This window comes from Molothrus aeneus, chromosome 22 (genome assembly GCF_037042795.1).
Source record: "Molothrus aeneus isolate 106 chromosome 22, BPBGC_Maene_1.0, whole genome shotgun sequence".
NCBI lineage: Eukaryota > Metazoa > Chordata > Aves > Passeriformes > Icteridae > Molothrus > Molothrus aeneus.
Genome location: NC_089667.1, coordinates 308038 through 320430, shown reverse-complemented (window position 1 = coordinate 320430; position 12393 = coordinate 308038). Strand labels below are relative to the sequence as shown.

The 12393-nt window shown below is 47.7% G+C and overlaps 1 protein-coding gene across 5 annotated transcripts in view; it reads left to right on the top strand.

Annotated features, from left to right (window-relative positions):
• Window positions 1-5081: 5081 nt before the first annotated feature.
• The window catches only part of ST14 (ST14 transmembrane serine protease matriptase), a 33648-nt gene continuing 26336 nt past the window's right edge, over window positions 5082-12393 (top strand). For 4 of the 5 annotated variants that reach the window (XM_066564492.1, XM_066564491.1, XM_066564490.1 and 1 more), the window contains exon 1: window positions 5082-5194. In XM_066564492.1, coding sequence (XP_066420589.1) covers window positions 5189-5194 — 6 coding nt within the window. In that variant the 5' untranslated portion in view covers window positions 5082-5188. The remainder of the gene's footprint in view (window positions 5195-12393) is intronic. The other variant, XM_066564493.1, reaches the window with a different exon arrangement.

Below are 12393 nucleotides of genomic sequence, written 5' to 3'. Positions count from 1 at the left end.
GAAAAGAAGTAACTGGATATAAATGCTGAGTTAGCAGGACACATCAGTTCAGCATTTTAAAGCAAGTGCTTTAATTACGGTCTATATGCTTCACAGTTTGGAGTGATAAAGGTTTTCTGTCCTGCTTTGCCACGTTTGGTACATGTTTTGCACATTTATCAATCAGGAGCCAGCAGAAAGACTGTGGTGTGGGAGGGAGGTGAGACATTCCAAAGTCCTTTTAGTTGTGAAGTTAAAAGACTAAGCAGGCAACGAGCAAGTTCCTGCTATTGCTTATGTGAAAGAGCCTTTAAATTCAAAACATAATCAAGATAATCCTGCTATGTTCTGTTCATAATTAATAAATTATTAAATAACCTACAATCAAGTGCTGAAAGACGGTTACATTGTGAAGACCCTTTAATTTCTGTCAGTCCTCATGACTTTCTTGCTGGACATAGGAAGCTTTGGCCGTGTTAAGCTTAAGAAAACAAGAAACCTTCATCTAATCCCAGAAGTTTAGTGTGTCTCAGGTGGTTGCTGCTGGTTTTAAGTGTCTTGCTGTTAAACACCGTCCTACTTTTGAGCAACCTTTGCATCCCTGTTGCTTCTCTTAGATTCATGGTCTTTTATTTTGAAGTCTGGTTTTGGGGGAAAAGAGCATCAGACGCTGGATGAGCTTCTGATTTTGAATGGCCATGTGCTGGCTTGGGTAGGAAGTGTTTATCCTAGCTTTCACAAAGTACAGCCTGTTGTGATTCAGCTACCACCTGTCTGATGAGTTGCTCCACTCTGGTTGAAAATTAACCCCTAAGCTACTGCAAGTCAAGAGCCCTTGTTTTTAATAAATAACTTTGAACTAGATGAGGCAGAAGGGCTCCTGTGGTTTTGTGGGGCATGCTGGGACTGGGGGAGGGTATCTGTAAACTAGACTGTGTTCCAGGTGGTGTATGCTCCCACATCCTCTTGCTCTGCAGCCTGAAAGCTGTTCTGGGTGAGTCCTGCAGTAAGAGCTGCAAGGGCAGCATGTAGGGGAAGAGGACCTAGAGAAAGTATTTATACTGACATTACCCATTTTCCACCTGTCCTGCCTGGAACTAAAGGGCCATTCAGCCTGATGAATCTTTATCAATACCTTTTCTAGTTTAAAAACTAAGTTCAGCCTGTTTTTGTCACAGTGAGATGCTCACTAGTTATCAAAGAGCCTTGTTTATCTCCTAAAAGCTGTGGATTAGGAGTTTATTTCCACAAAGAGAATATTGTGTAAAACCTGCTTTAAAAAACTGAGCAGGCTACACAAACAGCCACTATCCATTTAAAACCTTTCTAAACTTTATTTTAACAACTGTTTTGTTTTATTTAAATCATGGGGGAAATCTGTATTTATATAACTCAGTAGGATGCCCTCATAACCCTGTGAGCTCACCTCAGGTGTTCCTTTCAAAAGAGCCAATAACTGGACATGTTTTAATAGTTGATCTTCATTTTGCCAATACCTTGGAAATCCTAGCATTGTTTTTAGTAAATGCAAAAACCTTGTTACTTGTTTGTCACATGGCAAACCTGAACCACCTCACAATAGACCCAATTCTTGTGCGTGCCACAAGTTGGGGATGCGGTGCCCGAACTCAGGACCTTTCTGACTGGGTGCTGTTCATCCTGTAGGATGGCATTCTGGAATTCAGACTTTGCCCCATAGCCTAAACACTAAACACAGCAGTTTCAGAGCTGTGGGGAAGGGAGAATGTGCTGCTGGGTCCATGCTGGAAACATGCTTTGATAGAAAAATTGTTTAATCCTGTACTTAACCCCTTTGCAATTGACTCATCTCAATCTGAGATTTATTGGACCCTAGTTATGTGGATAGACCAGATGTGTGTAGATCCAGAGGTGGAAGGCTGGAATCATCTTTCTTATGCTTTGAATTTCTCAATAAATAAATCTGAATTTCTCACCACAAGACTGCATTTGCAGCTGCTGATCCCTCCAGAGGGACAATTTATTTGACCTCTCTCCTGTTCCTGTACAGTGAATTACCCTCTGGATAGAGCCATTTGGTTTTGTGGGCTATTAAAGAAATTCTGCATGAGTAGTGCAAATTTGAGCTATTGATGATTTCATTTAGGGATGACACAAGTGATGACACAGGTTATGCCAAGTGACCCATTCAATGTGGATTAGTTCATTCGGGCCTGGATTAATCTTGTACACGGCATCCTGCATTGAGGCCTGAATACTGAAACTCAATCAGAGGTCAGTATTTTAAGAAGCAATTTGTTTCTTTATGTCTGGAAGTGTTCACCAAGCCAATTTGGTGAGCCTTGCACCCATACCTCCTAATGTTACTTTTTCTCACTGTCCTCCAGTTTGCACCTGGAGCAGAATAAGTCACCTGCCAAATGCAAGATCCTTGAAGCAGAAACAGGCTGGTCCTTCAGAGCTCCAGAACCACGTTGTTTTGCAATGACACTTAGAGAAGGTGCCAACCAAATCCCAGAGGAGCATCAGTAAGTGGCTGTGCTGACCCGCAGCAAGGCCGTCAGGGCCTGGAAAGTAGAGAGCAAAGAAAGAAAAGAAGAGCAAACCTGCTGCAGGTCAGGGTGCTCTCCCTGCATGCTGACACTGCTTGAAGAGTTAACAGGGACCTGCAAGGTGCTGGCATTTTTTGGAACGTGGTAAGTGGCTTTAATGTTTCTATTTGTTATTCTGAAGCAATTTATGGAAACAATGGAAAATTTTTTGGTTTGTGCTTGGGGAAGCAATGGCTGCTTGATATTTACAAGACGTGCATACAAAAATATGCTTCTATATATACAAAAATATGCTTGATTACTCAAAAAAAACCCCAAAAAACCAAAACAAAACCAAAGAGGAATTTGCACTGAGGGCTTTTAAAATGCCTAAGCAAAGTGCTTGTAAGTCAGCCTGTGGTGAGAATTATTCTTGTGTACTCAGTTACACAGTGAAATTATGGATATGAGACAGTCACAAGCCTTCTAGTCACTGCGGCTTTATGAATGACTGACCTCCCTTTGCACTCCCTTTGTTTGTGTAAGGAAGTAAGTTCTGTTTCACTGGCTAGGAATGTCCTGAGTACCTTAATGACAATCAGTAACTTGGTAAGCTGAGCTTTTGGGTCTGTCAGTGCTCCTGTACTGAGAGTGGCTTCCAAGTGGCTTCCAACTTAGGATGGCCCCTGAAATGGCTGTGAAGGTGCTGGTGCAAAGATTGTTATCTGTCCTGTCACTTTTATAATTGCAATGTCATATGCAGCCTCTGTACTTTACCAAAAATCCTAAACTTAGCTGGTCTGTTGTTCCAGCCTCTGCTAGGACAGCTGAGAGTAGGGAACGTGTTAATGTGCAAAGCTGAGTATTTCCCAAAAAGCCCCAAGTACTTTTTTGGCAGAAAATGAGCACCCTGTTCCTTTGAAGGGCAAGGGGAAAGTTTAGTCTGTTTTCAGGCAGTTGTGACCAGGAGAGCCCCCAGTCAGAGGGATGAGTCCTTTGTAATTATAATTACAAAGCTGAATTAGGCTGGTTGACAGGATTTATTGTATTCTTATTTTTCAACTTGTGTTGACGTGAGTCAAAGAGATCTGGGGAGGGTGAAAGGGCACCTCTCTGCTTTAAGCTAAGTCGTCAAGGCCTCAGTTTACACATTTGCAGCTCGTTAGAAGACAAACTTTACCTGACTTGGAGCCTTGGGCGTGCCCAGTGGTTTCAAAACACACGGTGCCAGAAACCAGGCGGTCAGGCCTGTCCACTCTTGCATTTACAGTTTGGCTGGCAAACACTGCTGCTGCTGATTCAGAGCTCACAAAAGAGGTTCTCTGCTTTCTAGCGTTGAAGAGCTCAAGGAGACCTGGCTCTCTTTATAGTCCCGGCAGCAAGGTTACATCCTAGTGTTTCCTAGTGCTTTGTATTCCTTTGGGAGCCCCATGATTGACAGGTGGCTGGCACCAGAAGCAGAAGCACGGGAAATTACCCTCCTGGATTTTGGAAGCGATTCTAGGAGCTGTCTGGGGTGTGTTGGTGGCTGCCCTTATGCCCATGACATCCCTGAGATGGAGCAGGGCACTAGACCCCTTAGTTCTGGCCAGCTTTCACGATCTCAGGAGGGCAAAGCTACTTCTGATCTCTGCCAAAATCATGTTTTGGGAGCAGGACTCTCATTCCCGAGCTCGTGAGAGAAGCATTTGAGATCAAAGGAGAAGTTCCCATCCTAATGACACAGTAATCCTTGAACAGCTTTGGGAAGGGGAGTGCCACCTCCCTGTTCTGCCCCAGAGCAGTATGTAGCTAGTTGAGGGCAACTCACTACACTTTTCCAGCTCCCATTCTCCACAGTCAGTAATTATTCCCTTGCGTTGCAGATAGAGAGGCTGGATTAGCCCAAGGTGGCTGTGCCCATCCCCAGCGGTACCCAGCCTTTGCTCTGGGGGCTGCCTGTTCAGCTGGAAAGCACAGCGCTGCTGGATGACGTTCTTCTCTCCTCCCACTGAATCAGCCTTTTATTTACTCTTTGGAATGCAAAGTAACAGGACACCTTGTGAGTTTTATCTCTCTCCCAGTCTTTTGTAATGCTTTAGAAGTTGCCGGACCGGATTGAGCTGTGAGATGGGGTGGTTTCAGGGTTGCCTGGCAGGAATCTGGGTGGGAGGGCACTGTCGCTGAAATTTGAATTTTGGAGTCGCGCTGAGAGTACAATCCTTGAGCCATACTACGGGAAGGAAAAGCCTTTGTCCCTGACTGAATCCGGCCCGTCGCTGGTGTGGATGGATGGTGCTCCTTTGCTAGAATTCCTGGCAACTGCCTTCACCAGAAGACTCCTCCCCCGCAGGCAGCCGGCCTTCATTCCTTCTGTAAGCAGTTCTTCCCTTCTTTCACGTGCATGGTATTCCCAGGGCTGGGAGCTGATGCAGAAGGATCCTGCCTGCCCCGACAGTGTTTGCTGCTCCTGCAGCTGATCCTTATCTGGGGTTCGAGCTCAGGGTGATTTAGCTCCTGCAACTCGCACAGATTCTGACCAAGCCGGACTTGGTTCTCAGATTTCAGGGCTCGCCTTCCTCCCAAAACTCGGCTCTGCTCTCAAGATGCTGTTGTGGCTACACTGAGACAACGCGAGGAGGAGGAGGTGACAGCTTTTATTGGATAAACTGGTTCTAGCGGGAGCAAACAGAAGCTTTGCGGGTGGCTGCTGCCATTGCATGCAGGTGAGTGCCTTGAACTTTATGCTTTATTGCGTTTTCACCGTGCTTCGGCTGGGCTCAGCATCTTTCAGTCAGACATGGAAGTCTCTCACCAAAAAAAGCACGTGGCAGACAGGTTGGGAATTGTTATTGTATGTTTTGGGGCTGTACACTGCCCAGGAGGGGACCTGCTCCCTCCACGGTGACTCGGTAATGGCTGCAGCACAGCCACGAAGGAAATCCCTGTGCTCCAGCAACAGAAAAACGGGAATCCTGGTATTGAGGCCTCGAACTAGCCACCTCCCAGCTATATAATATTTACATTTTGCACATATATTGCTTGCTGGCTTTCCTCACGGTGACTGTGTCCCCTTGTTCAAAGAGGGCTCGTGAATTAGTTTATAAAATGTCAGTGGCTTGAATGGCAGGAAACAGTGAGCATTCACAGCTCTGTGTCGAACCAGGGATTGCGGATCTTCACATTTTGCCCTCATCATCTACATCCCTGATGCACGGGTGTTTGCCTGCCATCAGCCTGGAGGAGATCAGTGGATGCGCCAAACAGGAAGAATGTGTAGAATGTAGGAGCAGTAGTTCAGCTGGGAGCAGCTGCTTTGTACCCAAAATATGCTGTTTCACGGGGGTGTTAAGACAGGCTGCAGCCAGGCAGGTAAGGGAGTGGCTGTAAAAACAGGGCTGGGCAGGGCTGGGCATCAGCGGGAGCGCTGAGAGCTCCTGACATCAGCAGCCTGACTAACACGGCACCTTTTCAAAAGGAGTACCTTAAATTCGGGGATGCTGCCTCCTGTGCCGTGTTCTGCGGCGGGTGGAATTCTGGCAGCTGCTGAGGGGGCAGGGAAGGCGGTGGTTTATGTGTTTCTACATCATAGCTGGCTCAGAGACCTCACTCCGTCTCTATTTTTTCCCAAAAAAAAAAAAAAAAAACACCTGCAAAAAGCCTGCAAAACTTCTCCTCTGCAAGAGACCATGTAGAGCAAGGGGAAACAAAAGAGACTCAGCAAGGTATTTTCTGCGTGTGATCAGCAACTCTTGTTGTACCAGAACAAGAGTTCTGGGCAGTTCCAAGTGTTCAAGTGTTTAAAAAATTCAGTTTCAGGGCAGGATGCAATTGGTGTAAAAAGGTGTGGCTCAGCAGTGGGGTGGCCAGTTCAACTTCGAATGGGCATATTGCATATTCATACGGATTGGCACACGTAAGATGGAGAAAGGAAGAACTTTTATGTGAAAGAGTGAGTTTGATCTAGCTGTTTTAATCCTGACTTGCTCTTGAATGTGAGAAACCTAAATATTGGAATGTGTGTGTATGAATCATCTTTTCAAGAAAGGGTAAATGGTGAAGTAAGACTGAATGCAGCTTTCAGTGTTACAAATTCTTTTAAACCTGCATTAGAGTGTTCTCAGAACCCCAGTTCCTCCCTTCTCTCTCTGTTTAATATTAAACCACACAGGCCCCAAGGGCTGTTGCTATGTGAGCATCCCCTGAGTACCACATTTGGGTGCACATGCAGTTTCTGCAGCACTGCTGTGTTGTTCCCGTTGCATCTGGTCTCTGTTAGCCAAGAGAAAGCTCATTCCTACAGTGATGTAGTCTTGCTGAGGGCAGATTTCAGGCTGAGGAAAGGTAATATTTTGCTTCTGAGTGTACCAAATGTTTTTGGGAGCATGAGGCTTGTCCCTGGGGTAAACTATCTGTTCGTGCTGAGTGCCCTCTTTGCAGCAGGGTTTCATAGCATGATAATGTTGTCACCTGAGGAGGGATGAGACCCTGGATACACAAAGCTTTTCTTTAGAAACTGTGCATCTCTGCATGCCAGCCAGCCCTCCTACCGAGTGCAGGGCAGTTCTCTTAGAAGACAAGATTTTTCTGGTTTCATTTGCTAAATCAAAGCTTGTAGCTGAAGGATCTCTTGGATGTTGCAGAGCTGATGGGGCTTTTGGGCACGGTGTTTTCCCGTATTTCTGTGGAAAGGAGAGGCGGGAGCGGCACAGCACCTGCGGGGTGTTTCCGGCTGCCCGCACCTGCCAGGAGCGCAGGGAGGAGGAGCTGGGCGCGGTGCCCAGGGCGGAGCCACCGCGCCGTGGCGGCCTGAGCCGCGCGGCACTGCCCTGGCCATGGAGCGAGGCCCCCCGGCCAACGGTGCCGGCGTGCGGTACAGCACCCAGCTGCAGGTGAGGGCACACCTGGGCAGGGGAGCTCCCAGAACACCTGCCAGCCTTTGGCCGAGATGCCTCGTCCTCTGCTCGTCTGGTTCCTTCGAGCCTGGTGGGTTCAGGGCTGCTCTGGATCCCTCAGGAAGGGGGGATTCCAGCTCACCCTTGGGTAAGGTCAGGAGAATTTGTTTGGGGAACGTTGCTGAGCTCAGCTGAGCAGAAAAAAAACAGCTTTGGGGGAGTGGAGATCGCCTGTCAGTGCCGGCTTTGGATCTCCTCGGTGTTGGTGCTGCCGTTGCTCCAGGGGTTTTGGTTTCAGCTTAAGCTAAGGGCAGTGGGGTTGTGAGTAAAGGTAAAGTCCATGCTAGCAAGCTATGTGCAGAGCCTGGCTCTGGGTTGTTTAGCAACAGATCCAACTAAACCTGTTCAAGCGTCGTAAAGGGAGGGCTGTGGGGCTTCATTAATTAACCACTGCATAATCCGTGTGTTCTGAGACCTGAGTGAGCTTCTTGTGTAGATCTTCCTGGCTGAGGGTCAGGCAGGGATGGCTGACTTTGGGTTGCACCTCCAGAGCCTGTTCTGTGCCACAGAGCTGTTCCAAACCCAGGGTTTTGGGTTAAAGCAGGACAGCAGCATTTCCCACCCTACCTGCAGGCTGTGTGGTGTCTGTCTCTGAGGCCTGGTTTTAGTAGTTATTATCTCACAGCAACATAGGAGCTGCTGGTTCTGGCACTGATCAAAAAGCTGGCCTGCAGCAAGAAATTTTCCCTTGCCTCCTATCCCACTGTCCAGTTGTGTGCCATGACTGGGAGTGGGAAGGAGATGCTCTCACTGAAGCAGTTCAGCTCAAGCTCCTTGTCCCTGGCCAGGCTGGGGTGGCACCTGTGGGACACGATCTTCCCTGCCTGTCTTGTTCTCCTGGCAGAAGGTACCTTTGTGCTCTGATTTGTCTTTATGCAGGACTGAGGGCTCAAGCGGGTCCCTTCCCTGGTTCTGGATCAGTTTTCCCCCTGTGTCAGTTTAAGAGGGACTGATCTGATCCAGAGCAGCTTCCCTGAAGACAGTACTTGCCCTCCTGGCAGGAAACAACCCAAGGATTTTGTCACACATGGACTGTTGTTGGACTTGGCCCCTTATAAACATGAGAGTGGAGGAAATTAGTGGTTTTGCAACATCTTGTGTCTCCTCCTGTGCTGGTAAAGGAGCTGCTGTAGTTCTTGGGCTGAGGAGAAGCTGCTGCTCTTCCTTGGAAAGGTGCAGAGTGTTTCCTTGGGGTAGTGGCTGGCAGGTGAGCTGCTGCTTGGGCCAGTTTGGCTGCTGTTGGTGCCAAAAGCAAACAGGGATAAGGAAGACACGGTGAGAAAAGGGCTGAGGCCAGACCTTTGCTCAGCAAACGAAAGATCACTCTGAGGGAGCAGCGTGAGTGTTTTTAGGGCCTGGCTGTGGGGAAGGTATCAGGACAAAGGTTCTCCCCTTGCCCAGGGTAGAATGTATCATTTCCATCCAAAGGCCGCTGAGGACAGACTGGGAAATAATATGCCCTGCAATATCTGGGTCATGGGCTGGGATGGGGAGGGAGCAGCCAACAGGGATGGGTTTGCCAGACAGAGAATTTCCTGGTTGGAGGTGCTCATGTTTTCCTTGCTGTTGGCTTCAAACATCGGAGACCCATGATCCTGATCCACCTCAGAACTTCAGGAATGAGTAAAGTGTCACAAGGATTGTGGAGGTTGAGGTCTGGGGTTCAGCTGCTTTGGTTAAGCTGCTGGAGGCAGTTCTGTTTTCCAGACAGTTCTGTCTGTACCAGGAAAGACATACAAGTGATTTAAATGAGCTGTTTGCATCTGTGGCATGTTTCTCTGCTGCTCTTGGGACATCAGTGTGTTGCAAGGAGGAATTTCATGGCCCCTAGGTACACAGATCAGGGCTGTAGAGTACCTTTATTCCCAGCTTCTCCCCAAGAGTTGCTAAGATTTAAGTGTAAAACCACAGAAAAACAGAAGCATGGTAGCTTTTACTGAGCTGCTGGGATGCAGGACAGAGCTGCACCGATCAGCCTGGATGGCACAGCAAGCCAAGCCTATGCTATCTCTGCAAACATTAACATTAGTTTCTTCTATAATAAACCTAAAGGAATTTGTTTTCTCATATGACTCAGGGTGGTGACAAGACAATCTGCTGTAGAGGGTTAAGCTCAAACTTGGTATGTGAAATAGGTGTGTGTGACTTTTATCTTTCACTATTGCACCTGCCCTCTGCGCCTGGAAGGTGCACAGTCTGGAGGACTCTGTCCTTGAGCTCTTGCCCCATATTCCCTTTCTAGTTTTGATGTCATAATTTTATAGCTTCATTGCCCTTAATACAGAACTGAAGACAAAAACTAATGCACTGGCAAAGTTTCTTCAGTGCTTTGCTGCCTGTGGTGGGGCAGCACAGCATGAATACACCTTATGTAAACTTCACTTCCCATGTGTGCTGTTTCCATATATTTCTTATCAAGAGTGAGAAGTGAGAAGATGATTCTTATCAGATCTTTTTCCAGAGGAGTTATTTGGGTTTGCAGCAAGAGTTGGTGCGGGAGTTGATTTAAGGATGGTGTAGCTGTACTTGAGCTACTTGGGAGAAGTGAGTTGCACATGCTGTTTACATTTGTTTTACTTTTTCCAATGGGTAACAGGCTGTTTTCCCTCATACCAGCCCCACAAAGCTGGTGTGAGCTTTCAACATGATCCAGGAATTCTCAGCTTTTGAAAATACAACTTTTCTGGCTCTTTTTGCTGCACAAGCCCACCGTGTTGGTCTCCTGAGCTCTGAACTGGCTTGCTGGCTATGTCCTGAGACTGTGGCCCAGTCGACAGGTTTCATTCCTCTGGTTTCTCATGTGGTATTTGTTTTAGTTTTTATTGAACACCACCCGAGGCAGGTGTGGCTAAAAAAGGGGAGGTGGGAATTGCCTCTTGGATACACAGGCTGGGATCTGCAAGTTGTAATTACCCTCAAGAGTCTAACCATGCTGTCCAATGACTCTGCTTCATCTCTGACCTCCCTATGCCTCCTCCAGCCTGGCATTTTATGGGTTCCTTTTCTTGGTTGTGTACATGGTGTCAGACAGTGATCTTTTTTTGCTGTGAGATTTTATTTGGTTGCACACCTGCTCTTCTTACCTTGTATGATCTGGGCAGATTTGGCCCTGAGCAGTCCTGTGGCAGACCTGCAGAGTCTTGAGTTGAGAGAAGTAGGTAAATCTCATGTCTGGTGCTGGATGAACAAATTATCTGGTGTTCATAAAGGACAGGTGAAACTAATGGCCAGGAGCCCAGTCCTTCTGTGGGTCAGAATCCTGTAAACAGGTGCAGAAACTCAGGGAGAGATTGAACAGCTGTTTATGAGGAGAGAGGAACAGTAAGGGGTTTGGTGCCTGGGACACATCACCATCTGGGAGTGCCAAAAAGGCAGAAACCAGCCTCTATGGGGGATGCTGATTCCAGTGGGACCCCTGCTTTGCACACATCATGCTGGAGAGCCATATTCCATGGCATATCCCAGCCTTTCCATGATCCCCCACTGCAGGAGAATCTCTCTGCTTTCCCGTAAGATCTCCAGTGCAGAGCTGGTTCCCACCACCCCCTTGTGCCTGCTGAATTTCCTGCTGACAGAATTAGTCACTTCTGCATCTGGTTTGTCCAGTTGGACAGAGCACAGTCACTGTCTAAAAATACATTGTGTGGCTTAGAGAAGGAGGAGTGGGAGGTCTGCTCTCCCCAGGACTGAGCTCAAACGCTGTGCAGAGGAGCAGGTGCCCTCCAAGCACTCTATAAATTCATCTATGTGCACTTCTTTTCAAAGTTTCTTCATGGAGTTGGTACTCCAGGGGAAACTGAGTCATGAGAGAGCTGGGGCAGTGCCTGTCTGAACTTTTCCCTGGATTGGTTTTGCTGCCACAGCTGATGCTGTGACCAGTGTGGGTCACACTCCCTGTGTGGGGAGCCTGGCCATACTGGCAAGGACTGAGTGAGGAGGAGCAGAAGGAAGTAACTGCTGCAGTGACTAAGGCAGAGAGAATATCAAGGGAGGTTTTCTGTTAATAATGTTTATTGGAGCAGTTTCCTTGAGAAGGGTGAGACAGTGAGACAGTCAGACCTTGAGTCACTTGGGGCTAGAGATGGTTTCTGGAGGAACCATGGACAAGGTGAGGCCAGTACGTGTTCAGCTCCTCTCTAGTCTACAGCTGCTGCTGTTCAGAGCACGCGAGGGAAATGTGCAGCAGCCATCAACTAAAGGAGATTAACATTGCAGTTGTCTTTTCTCAATTTAACCGCAATCTTTGAGCCTGTCTTGCATGTTATTTCATCTGGTTTCCGTCTAGCTTAGAGAGTGGGAACAGGGTATTTTTCCTCCCAAGTGTTGGGCGCAAAGGGGATGTGGAGCACAGGGAGTGAGAGGGGCAGAGGCTGAGCTGCACTTGTGGGACACAGGCTAGTCTCGTCCTCAGGTCAAACCAGTGGTTTTTGTGCAGAGTGTGGGCAAGGAGCTTTCAGCCTCTTAGAGTTCAGGACACAGGGCCTCATCTGAGACCTTCTGCATGCCCTGGCTCATCATTCCAATGCTTGGGGGAAGCTTCAGATTCTTCACTGGGTATTGGGAAGAGTTTGCAGGAATGGCTGTTCCTCACCCAGGCTGTGATGGGTGAGGGCTCTTCACACAAGTGTCTGTGTTGGCTGAGGAACATAATGGCATTCATAAGGTATGGGAATGCAAGAGGATTAGAGCTGGAATACAACACAGAGGGTGAGTAGGGAGGGAAACATCTTTGGATCATGCCTCCTATCTGCTTGTAGTCGCGGCATAACTTCTGGCGAGTAACAGTGTCAGTGGCTGCTTGTGCACCTTGTACTGGAGGAAAAACAAAAGTAACCTTCCCAGAAGTCCCTGCACTCCTATCACTTCTCCTGTGTTGCTGCTGGCTCAGCTTTGGCGCAAGAAAAAACGGACGAAGGCACACTGTAAACTCACAGGTTTAGCTTTTTCATACTATTTTTTTTCCAAGGAAA